Source organism: Saccopteryx leptura, chromosome 2, assembly GCF_036850995.1.
Source record: "Saccopteryx leptura isolate mSacLep1 chromosome 2, mSacLep1_pri_phased_curated, whole genome shotgun sequence".
Classification (NCBI taxonomy): Eukaryota; Metazoa; Chordata; class Mammalia; order Chiroptera; family Emballonuridae; genus Saccopteryx; species Saccopteryx leptura.
The window spans coordinates 304,121,721-304,134,275 of NC_089504.1; the positions used below are offsets into that span (position 1 = coordinate 304,121,721).

A 12,555-nucleotide genomic window follows, 5' to 3' on the forward strand; every position below is an offset into this window, starting at 1 on the left:
GTGTGTTAGGCTTGCCCTCTTGCACTTTGCCTGATTGGTGCATGAGCATGGGCAGCATCTCATGGGTATGAGACTGCAGGAGCTTGCCCTCAGAGTGGCAGATTGTAGATTGCAGATTGCCTGCCTCCACTGGGAGGGGCCATTGTTTGACAGAGAAGAGGTTCCCCCCACTCCCCGCTCCCCGGCCAGTTTGCTCATCAGCCCTGAGAGAGAGAGAAGCGGTCTTCCTGGCCTGCTTGCTCATCCGCCGTAGTGTGACTAAGAAACGGAACGGCCCACAATCCTCTGGCTCCACAGTTCCTTTACCATCCTCCTGAATCCAATGTGAACCTGCACAGCCACAACCACCAGCCAGCCTTATAGTTTACATATAGCCAATTTTTAGAAAAATGAGATCTTTCATTAAATCCCTACAATTATCAGATTTCTTTACAAACATTTAAGACTTTCCATAACATTTTCAAGTGGAAGTTTGAATCACATGATACAATTCTTTTTTTTTTTTTTTTTTTTTTTTTTTTTGTATTTTTCTGAAGCTGGAAATGGGGAGAGACAGTCAGACAGACTCCCGCATGCGCCCGACCGGGATCCACCCAGCACGCCCACCAGGGGGCGACGCTCTTCCCACCAGGGGGCGATGCTCTGCCCCTCCAGGGTATCGCTCTTTTGCGACTAGAGCCACTCTAGAGCCTGGGGCAGAGGCCAAGGAGCCATCCCCAGCACCCGGGCCATCTTTGCTCCAATGGAGTCTCGCTGCGGGAGGGGAAGAGAGAGACAGAGAGGAAGGAGAGGGGGAGGGGTGGAGAAGCAGATGGGTGCCTCTCCTGTGTGCCCTGGCCAGGAATCGAACATGGAACTTCTGCACGCCAGGCCGACGCTCTACCACTGAGCCAACCGGCCAGGGCAATACAATTTTTAAAAATGTATTTACACCCTGACAGGTTAGCTCAGTGGTAGAGTGTCAGCCTGGCATGTGGAAGTCCTAGGTTCAATTCCCGGCCAGGTCACTCATCTGCTTCTGCACCCTTCTCCCTCTCTTTTCTCTCTCTCTCTCTCTATTTCCCTCCCGCAGCCAAGGTTCCATTGGAGCAAAGTTGGCCCAGGCACTGAGGACAGCTCCATGGCCTTCACCTCAGGTGCTAGAATGGCTCCAATTATAGCAGAGCAACACCCCAGATGGGCTGAACATCGTCCCTTGGTGGGCATACCAAGTGGATTCCGGTCAGGCATGTGAGGGAGTCTGTCGGTCTGCCTCCTCCCACTTCTCGCTTCAGAAAAATACAAAAAAAAATGTATTTACAAGGAAATGTATTCTAACAGAAGTTGTATACTTCAAAGTCAAGTGTTCCTCTTTGAGAACAATACCCATTAATGTACATTTGTAATGATACTTGCTTTTAGATGAAGCTGATTGGTCCAGTGCCCGATGACTTTGTATTCTGTACTCTTGTTGGTTATCTGATACTGGAAGATGTCATAGCGTCCAGGAGCATCTCCGTTTTCATTAAATGTGACAGGTGTCCCAGCACTACCTATAGATGTTTAGAAAACAACATTAATAAAGCCTCAGCAAGATAGTCCACCGGGCTTATTTTTCTCTAAGAAAGAATGGTTGATGAAAATATATGGTGCATAGTCAGAGATATGAAGATTGTAATCCATGCAAGGTCATTCTTGATAGCATAATATCTCTTACACAAAAAGACGCTCAGACATAAGTACAGGAAGAAGACATGCTTTATTGTGCCCGTAAGGAAGTAAATGATGAGTGTCCCAGTTAGGCCTAACAGTTATATAAATAAAAGTTGATGGGCTGAATATTCAAGACTGGCTACAGACAATGACAGTTGATAAAGAAGAGTGTAAATGTATTTAGGTATAACAGCTATTGTACATTAGGGACGATAAACAGCAGCTCAAAGTATGGCCGGAAAACAACCCAGCCAGATCCCCTGCAGGTGGACTGGACTTTGAGCTGAGCTCTGTCCTGAAGCAGTTGCCCTATTTGATTTCTTTTCTAAGCCTTTGCTTCTCCTACCTCTTCCCAAGAGTATATCCATGTAGGCTGCTGTCGGAGACCACTCAGTGGGCGAAAAAGTGATTACTGGGAAGTCTCCACTCTGCTCAGATCATAAAAGTCCCCCTGGTTCAAAGCAGCAGGATGCAAGAAATACATCTAAATGCCCATTTCCCTTGGATGTTTTCATCTCTCTCTTTTTTTTTTTTAATTTAAGTGAGAGAAAGGGAGATAGATAGGCTCCTGCATATGCCCTGACCAGGATCCACCTGACAACCCACATCTGGGGCAGATGCTCTGCTCATCTGGGGCTGATGCTTGCAACAGAGCTATTTTTAGGACCTAAGGCAGAGGCTCCATGGAGTCATCCTCAGTGCCCAGGGCCAATGCACTAGAATCAGTCGAGCCATGGCTGCAGGAGGGGAAGACAGAGAGAGAAAGAGAATGGGAAGGGGGAGGGGGAGGGGGAGGGGGGAATAAGCAGACAGTTGCTTCTGTGTGCCCTGACCGGGAATGAAACCTGAAACTTCCACATGCCAGGTTGACGCTCTATCACTGAGCCAGGACTACATTTTTTTAAATAGCTGCTGCTCAATTTTACTCTCCCTCTTATTAACTTTTACAAAATCATGGGTTTGAAGAGTGGAGCCTGACCTGTGATGTGGTGCAATGGATAAAGCCTTGATCTGAAATGCCGAAGTCCCGAGTTTGAAACCATGGCCTTGCCTAGGCAAGGCACATATAAGAAGCAGCAGCTATGAGCTGATGCTTCCCGCTCCTCCCCCAATACCTTTCTCTCTCTCCTCTCTCTAAAGATCAATAATTTCTTTTAATCTAAGAAAATAAAATGAGAGCCCTTTAAAAAAAAAGAGTAGAAAAGGATCCGTATCCTCAATGCTTTCTTGTCCCATGAAGCCTCGCTATCTATATAAAACTCCCTTTTTCCCATCAGCCTCCCTGCCGCCCCATCCTGCTGGATTACTCTGTGCTACCTCGACAAATTCGCCTGCCTCCAATCCCTTTTCTTCATGTCTGTCTTCTCTCAGCAGGCCCTCTGCCCTGAATTTCTCCTCACAGCATACTCGATTTCATTTCTGTACCATCCTAAAAGGGTTCCCTTCTCACTCTCTTTCTACATTTTATTCTCCAAAAATATGTACTACCAATCATTGTATATCTCAACTCTGTATATTTACATCTTACAATGAGTTTCTTATTCTACCTGTAGAGCTTTTAACTTGAGCCAATAATCACAACATTCTACAATATTTAACTTGTCAAACAAAATGGATGGATGACTTAAGACGGTGTCAAATAAACAAGCGGAGTCACACGGCAGCAAGTAGGGTACTCTCCTCGTATTGACTGGAAAGATGTCTAATATCCTCTGTTGACTCTTCCTAAAAGGTAAACAGTGTCTGATGAGACCACGGGTGACTGGTATTGGCCATACTGCCAAGGCCACAAATGATGGCAGAGCTTGGAAAGACAGCACCGTGTTCTGAGAGTCCCGGGCGGCATGTCCATGTTAACTCCGCCTCCCTGTGCATTTTCACAACTTGTGCATGTCTCTTTTTCTTCACTTGTCACATAGGGACTTCAAAATGAATATGAACACATTTCAAGTCCTAAAGGAGCTGTATGCATTTTAATTATTATTATGAATAGTTCATATGGGAAGTTACTTAATCTATAAATCAAGAAAGAAATGAGGGACTGGGGGAGGGGACAGTGAAATAGGAGCTCTCCAAGCAATTGGAACTATCTCAGCTCCTCCTTAGATACTCAGGAGGAAACCCACTTGCCATACCTGACCAATCCTAGTTAATAAAGGTTAACCTTTAAATCCTCAGTTCCTTTGTCTGGAAAACTGGGACAATACAGATGCTTTTCCCCAGGGCTCTTATTGAAAATTATGTAGATAAGTATTTGTCAAGTGCACTGAACAATAGGTATTTAGATAGGATCATTATTCACCCCATATGTATTTTCAGTAAACACCAATGCAAAGTAATAGACAACATGTTGAAATTCTTTAAGTGATATCTAGACAAAGAATTATGGAAATTCAAATGGGAAAGGTATTCCTGAAAAAAAAAATACGTATCAGTTATGAATTTCACATTAACATCATCAACAATTTCTGACATTGATAGGTTATTTCAAAAAATCCTGATGGGCCCTGGCCGGTTAGCTCAGTGGTAGAGCATCAGCCTGGCGTGTGGGAGTCCCAAGTTCGATTCCCGGCCAGGGCACACAGGAGAAGCGCCCATCTGCTTCTCCACCCCTCCCCCTCTCCTTCCTCTCTGTCTCTCTCTTCCCCTCCCCAGCCAAGGCTCCATTGGAGCAAAGTTTGCCCGGGCGCTGAGGATGGCTCTGTGGCCTCTGCCTCAGGCGCTAGAATGGCTCTGATTGCGGCAGAGCAACGCCCCCTGGTGGGCATGCCAGGTGGATCCCGGTTGGGCGCATGTGGGAGTCTGTCTGACTGCCTCCTGGTTTCCAACTTCAGAAAAATAAAATAAAATAAAATAAAATAAAAAAATCCTGATGTATGATGCCCAACGAATAAGGGACATTTTATTTTCTCTAACTAAAACCCTAGTGTTGTCACATCCTTCACTGAATGACTCTCTGTCTCCTGCAACAGTCTCAGTCTTTTTCATCCTTATGGTACTCAAGATGGAAGAATGCTACTTGTGTAACACATTCTCATAAACATACTCTAAATTATACATGATCCCTAGCATCTCCCCATTTCTACACCTCTTTCTCCAACTTGAGAAAGTATAATGAAAAGCCAGTGAATAAGAGCTATATTATCAAAAAAATAACGTATGTTCAACTTTGATACTTCAAATATCACTATTAATAGCAGTTCACAATAAATCAGACCCTGCATTAAGAGGCAATATCCTAAATTGGTAGGAGTGTGGGTTTTGGAGCCAGATCACTGGGTTTAAATTCCAACTCCCTTACCTCTTATTAGAGCTATGATCACAGGTAAGTTACTTAATTTCACCGTTATTTACTTTTCTTATCCTTGGGAGGGGCTAATAGTGATTCCCATCTCAGAAGAATATATGAGGATTAAAATAGCATACATAAAATATTTGGCCTATAGTATTTTATAGGCATTAACTATTATTTCCTCTACTGTTTTATGGCAATGCTATGTTGGAGATCCAGTGTCTATAAGAGAACATAAGAATTCCTTTAGCATATGTGGCTTTCCTGAAGTTAGCTTTAGTGGTCGTTGTTCTCGTCTTTCAACACAATGCTGCATGTACTGAAAATCCAGTTCCCTAAATTCATCATGCTCTTTCTCATCATTCTGTCTCTGCGCATGTTATTTTCTGTAAGTGCCTTTCCTCCTAAACAGTCTTCTCTATAAAATTTCTTCACAATGTAGCTTGAAGCTCACTTTACAGAAACCTTGAGCAGACACCCAAGTCCTCTTCACATCCTGCCTGCTCTATCATAGCACTGGCTACACTCTGTGCACTTTGTTCATACTTAATCAAAACATTTTTTCAACAAATATTTACTGAGAACCTGTTGGGTGCTCAACACTGGGTGGACCTTGGGCTGCTCTCACAAAACTATAGTCTCCTTAAATTTCTTCTCTTTGTAGGCACTGCACCAAAGACAGAGCTCAATACTGAGTGAGCAATCAACAAATTACAGTAAAGCATGAAAACACACCCACTAATGATCCAAAGAAAATCCATACATAGGCTCATAACATTATGAACTCCACTTACATCACCTCTCACCTTTTATATTCACAAATAAAGACACTAAATCAGTCCTTTTCACATTATCAGTGTGAAGCTAGAAACCGCTCTTTTAACTTGCTCACTAATCTGATTTCAGATCCCAAGCTAAGCTTGCAGATGAATCATTTCAAACCTTCCACATGAGAAACTGGCTCCATTGGCATTTTGGCTCTTCTCAAATGGCCGCCCTGTGGTTCTGTGGTCTGTGTAACAAAGACCACCTTGGAGTAGCCAAGGGTCATGCTTTTTACCTATTTCTACAAGTAGAAATTTAAAAGTTCATCCATTTACTGAATGTGGTCACCTTGAAAAACAGATTTGATTGGCACTTTGCTCAGAAAAAAAATCCAAATGACAAATGTCTCAATATATCCATCACGTTTATTATGGTTTACTAAAAACACAAAACACAAGTAAGATATATAACAAATATATTTGGTTGGGCTAAATATATATATAGAGAGAGCATTTATATATATATATATATATATATATATATATATATATATATATATATATATATATAATGCTCTAGCAAATTATTTTGCTTTGTTTCTTTCCATCCTAGAGTTTAGCTATTTCAGAATCTTTGAAGTCAATTAATTTTTAAATACTTTTTGAATTTACATGCCCTACAGGAGAAACGGAAACACAGGGAATTGTGAGGCAGTTTTACTAGCCAGGACCCCTCTCAGAGTCTATACATCTCCTAGAATATTTTCTGTTCAGTAAGAAATGCGTGAGAAAACTATATTTTTATTACTAGGCACACCAAGCACTTCAGAGTGCCTATGTAGGAATAATGATACATCCATTGAAAACTTTATGTGAAATGTTGGCTCTGTTCAATATTGTTCTAGGGAATAGTATGCATAGCCTTGAAATTCAGGGACTAGGGTTTGATTTCTGGCTTTTACACTTACTGGGATGATCTGGGCATGTGACCCTCACTACACCTGTTCTCTCAACTGTTAAGGGAGCATAATTACCCCAATGTCCCTGGGCTATTACAAGGGTAAGGCTCTTCGTGGGTGACTGCCATGCAATAGCTATGTAATAAATGGAAACTATCATCATCATTAGCCATCCCAGTGCCTACACATATGCTCCTTGGTCTATATTCCCTTGTTTCCACAATGCAGAAAACAATGGGAGAATAATTTATTCACCTTTATGTGCAAATGTTATAAATATATTTATAAGTATAAGCCACTCAGTTTATTGTTATGTTTATTACTTTCCATCCTCCATTTTACTATAAAACTTTATCTATTTTTCTTTTCATAACCACCTACACTATTGGGTAAGCAGGAAAAAAAATACGAAAGCTAAAAATTAAGCCAGCTAATTTAAAATTCTTAGTGTCCTTGAAAGAAAAAGGAATTTATGAGATATTAAGTCCTTGACCAAAATGCCATAGGAAAGAGAAATTTTCAACAGAATCTCAATTAGTCATGTTCTCCCTCTCCTTATCCAGTTTATTTTATCAAGTATTTATTACAGTCAAGAAACAAAACTAGCCTGACCAGGCGGTGGCACAGTGGATAGAGCATCAGACTGGGACACAGAGGACCCAAGTCTGAAACCCCAAGGTCACCAGCTTGAGCACGGGCTCATCTGGTTTGAGCAAAGCTCACTAGCTTGAGCCCAAGGTTGCTGGCTTGAGCAAGGGGTCATTCAGTCTGCCGTAGCCCTCCCATCAAGGCACATATGAGAAAGCAATCAATGAACAACTAAGGTGCCGCAACAAAGAGTTGATGCTTCTCATCTCTCTCCCTTCCTGTCTGTCTGTCCCTATCTGTCCCTCTCTCTGACTCTCTCTGTCTCTGTTACAAAAGAAAAAGAAACAAAACTATATATGTGATATATATGTGATATAATGTCATTAGAATAACATTATAGCTTTATTCTTTAGGTATCAGTCAGATTACTTTTATATAAGGTCTACCAGAAAGTTCTGTCCGTTTTTGGAATAAAACAAAATACAAATTTTTCTTACCGTCAATAAACTTTATTAAATAATATAATTGCCATTATTATTAATGATTTCTTGCCAGCGTGAAGGTAATTTGTATATCCCATTTTTGAAAAATGTTTTATCTTTTGATGCAAAAAAATTGAACCAGTGCTTGTTTGATATCTTCTTCATTTTTGAATTTTTTGCCCTTCAAAAAATTTTGTAAGGACAAAAACAAGTGATAGTCAGAGGGTGCTAAGTCCGGGGAATATGGTGGATGCAACAGACATGCTTCTGTAGCATTTCTTCCTTGTTGAAGTTCATAAAAATTACAGTGGCATAAATGAACTTTATCAGTAGCCATGGGTACACTATGGCTTCACACATAAGACTAACGTGAATTAACTATGGTTTAGTTAATTTGCTATGTCAGTATGTATACATTAAGTGATAAAAATAAACATGTGCTTACGTGTTGAAACTTGTTGTGATAGAAACAGACAGAACTTTCCGGTAGACCTTATATATCAGTTAGTTGGCCTTTGTTCACTGAAGACTTTAGCATCTGGCACACTGTATTTATTTCCCTCCACATTCCTGTTGACACTTCTGGTGGCCACATCATCCACCCGGATGACTCAACAGCCTGGCCTCTGCATGAGTTGGCTTCCTCACTTCCAGTTATCTCCTGTCATGCATCTTATCACCCACTATTACATTCACACTCTGTTGCCCTGTCCAGTAATTGCATCATCCCTTTAGATACCAGCTTCCATCCTCTATAACTGCAACAATTTCATGAGCTCCTAAATGTACTATTAATTTATCAGGCCAATGTGTCATTAGACTTTACCCCCATGTAGAGTCTCTTTCCTCCTATTCCTGCATAGGTTCTATGATCCTCCTTGAAAATACCCTCTGTTCTTCTGTACGTCTCCCTCTCTCCAAGTATATTTCTCTGCCAAGCCATGATTAAACTCAGTTGTGCATAGCTGATGCCTGCACTCAAGTAGCTCAGTATTGTTTGAGAAAATCATAAAACTTACTGTCTAGCAAGGCCAGAGCTGCCTTGAGCCCCGCTCTGAGAATGAGCGCCTCCCTACATTCTGTACATTAGGCTCCTTGCTTGTTTCATTTAGTCCCACCCCTGCTGTCTGGTTTCACTTTAACGTTACAACCTCAGATTGCCAATGTTTAGTCAACATTGTCTTCAATTTTACCACAATTTCCCAATTAGTACACTTTCACCCCTTTTGGATGACTGACTATTCCATGCCTCACATATCCAACATCTTCCTTCCTTCACCTGTCATTTCAGCTTGTCTCATACTTTTTCACTGAGAGAAAATAAAAAGCAACATGAAAAAAAAAACTCCCTTCATTGCACAAAACCTACAATCTACTGGTCTAGTCCCCATTTTCTAGACAGTAAGGTTTTATGATTTTCTTAAACAATGTTGAACTACTTGAGTGTAGGCAAAGACTATGTACAACTGAGTGTAATCATGACTGTGACTGGGCATCAGAATACTATCATATTGTCTCTTCCTCCTATTGACTTCATGTCCCTGAGCCAGACAAAGGCATGCTCCTCCTTTAGTGCTAGGACCTCACTGACTCTTACTCTCCACACACTTCCAGTTTCACAGTTAACTCTTCTTTCTTTTACATCAACACACTTAGACTGCCTGTCGTGTTCGCTTCACTTTACAAATGAGTTCTAATAGTACTCATCTTAAAAAAAATCAAGCCAACAAATCCCTTTACTAACCATACTGCCTCATTTATATACTCTCAGAATTAAAACAAAATTTTCTGAGTGAGTTATCCTCATTCTCTCCATTTCTGATGTTCCACAAACCCGGCATACCATTTGAATTTAAAATTTAACCTCATACCTTCATTGATGAGTCTCAAATTTATACAGCTAGCCCTGAGCACAGACTTATCCAATTACTTGTACCTCCACTTGGTTGTTTGATATCTTAAACTTTATATATCAGACACAACACTTGGCTCTTTTTCATTTCTAAATGCCTTCCTCACAGTCTTTCCCTCCTTAGTAAGCAACTGAGGACTGCTCATCCATTCAAGCAAGTCAAAACCTAAGTTAAAACCCCACATCTAACTGTAAACCAGGGTGAATATGAGCTTGAAATTTAGTTAATAACTGCATAACAATATTGGTTCATTAATGTACTGTACTAATACAAAATGTTAATAATTGGGGAAACTGTGCATGTGGTAGGGGTAAAACATGGGAGCTTTCTGGACTATTGATCAATTTTTATGTAAATCTCAATTTGTTCTTTCAAGAAGTCCAAAAACAGTAGAAGAAAAAGATGAGATTATTTTCAGTAATGTATTTGGTGTGGCCCAATATATGCAAAATATTGTCAAAATGTAACCAATATAAAAACATGAATGAGATATTTACACTGTTTTTTACATACCAGGTATTCAAAATGCTGTGTGTACTTTGTACTTAGAGATCATTGCTACTCAGACTAGCCACATTTCAAGTGCTCAGTAGCCATCATATTAAACAGGGCAGGACAAAAAGACAAATCATTTCAGTAGTCATCGCTCCAAGACTTCATTCATTGGGGAAGGAATCCACTGATCCAGCCTCCACTTCAGCTTCAGCTGCACTGAACACTCATCATTAGTTTCTCCACCAAAGAGATGTCTGACCAGGGGTCATGGGATGCTAGATCTGGAGATAAGATCCTAAAATCAAATCCAAACTGTCCCTGTGGTAGAAAGAAGTAAACAAAAGCCCACTTCTAAGACATTAACAGGTTCTATCTCCAAAACATATACAGAATGTTCCCATTCTCTTCATTTCCTCTTCTTCTATGCTGTTCCAAGCTACTGTGATCTCTCTCTGAACCCCTAGTCTATGCCCTGTATTCACACTTAGCATTGACACCCCACCTGCTGTTCTGTAGCGAGATTAATACTTTGAAACATAAATCAAATTATATGGTTCTTCTTCTTAAAACCATGCAGTGACTTCCCTCTTCACTAGAATATGAAGAAAATGTTTGTCATGGCCTTTTCTGGGCACATAGCTAGGCTATATTTCTAGTCTTCCCTGTAGGTAGTTGTGTAGCCAAATGATTAGCTCTAGCTAATGAAACATGAACAGAAGAGAGAGGTACTAGTTCTGGACCTTGGTCATTTAAAAGCTTCCTAAGGGGACTTCTGTGATCTTTTCTTCTTCTTGCTGCTAAAATGGAAATACAGGACAGCTGGAGAAGCTACACATGAATGATGGGAGAGCTTGTATCAGCCTACCTTCTTGGATGAGTGCTCAGAAGAGGTCTGTTAGTGATTTGTTCATCCACTCATCCATTGAATACTGCTATCTGAGAACAAAACAAACTTCTATCCTTTTCGAGTCATTATAGTTTGTCTAGTGTTCATAGCAGATAATCATAATATACCAGTATCTAGAAATAGTAAATAGAAATAGTGAATAGTTATTAAATAAATAACTAAAATTACATTAAATGTAGAAATGAATGCTTCACTTCATATCATCCTATGAAGCTTTAAGAATAATATAGAGTTTTAGAGCTGCGTATCAAAGGCATTAGCATGGATTAATTAACGGTTTTCAGATTCTCCCTCAGAGTCAGTACTGATTGCACTGTGGATGCACGGAATATAAACATGGAATCAGAATGTGTAACTACACTCCAGAATTTCCAGGCATATTCTCCATGCTCATTTACCTTGGCTAAGGTACTCATTCAACTGGATGTTTTCATAAAAACTAAATATAAAAATATTAAAAAATATGTGTCCACGCAGAGGAATTTTGGGCTGAACATGTTTTTCTTTAACTGATTATTTATGAGCTTGAAATAAGTAAGATAAGGAATGTAGTCAAATCACATTTCTAATTCTCTCAATCAACCCTCCTCATTAATTTTCCATCACAAAACTGAACTGACAATAGTACTTTTTCTTGGGGAAATGTCTTTATGATCCTTGAATTTAAGGTCCTTTAAAAATGCAAAGTGTCAGGTTCGTTAATGAACAGCACTAGTACATAAGTAGAAATACAACCTATGACTGCACTGACTGTCCATTAGACCCCCCTCTTCCACAGGAGATACATTTCATAACCCACGGTGAATCCTGAAACCATGTAAAGTAATGAAGTCTATATATACTATGTTTATTCCTGTACTTATGTAGCTATGATAAAGTTTAATTCATAAATTAGGCACAGTAAAAGATTAACAACAATAAATAAGAACAATTAAATAATATACTATAATAAAAGTTATGTGACTGTGGTCTATCTCTCTTTTTCTCTCCTCCTTTCTTTCAAAATACCTTATTGTCCTGTATTCATCCTTCCTCTTATAATTATGTAAGATGATAAAATGCCTACATGATGAGATGAAATGAAGTGAATGATGTAGGCATTGTGACATGGCATTAGGCCACTATTGACCTGGTGATATGTCAGAAGGAAGATCATCTGTTCTGGGTAATCACCAGGTCAATAGTGGCCTAATCTCCCTAATCACAGAGAAATGATGATGTTGATGGTTGGACTCAGGAGCAGAGGATGTTCATGGTTGGGGATCATCAATAGTTGAAGGTATTTTTGCCAAAACCTTTTGGAAGAATACTGTAATCAAAAGCTGTTGTCTCCTTTTAACTAATGAAAGTGTTGGTGCAGAGGTTGTCACCCTTTGGTGATCATAAACCCATATGATAAAAGTAATGTTCCACCCTAGCATCACAGTCTATAATTTTGTCCTTAAATGTCTGTCAATTCAAGT

The 12,555-nt window shown here is 40.0% G+C and overlaps 1 protein-coding gene across 1 annotated transcript in view; it reads right to left on the bottom strand.

Annotated features, from left to right (window-relative positions):
• The window catches only part of GRM8 (glutamate metabotropic receptor 8), an 822,068-nt gene that overhangs the window by 162,214 nt on the left and 647,299 nt on the right, over positions 1–12,555 (bottom strand). The window contains exon 8 of the mRNA XM_066362590.1: positions 1,396–1,532. Coding sequence (XP_066218687.1) covers positions 1,396–1,532 — 137 coding nt within the window. The remainder of the gene's footprint in view (positions 1–1,395; positions 1,533–12,555) is intronic.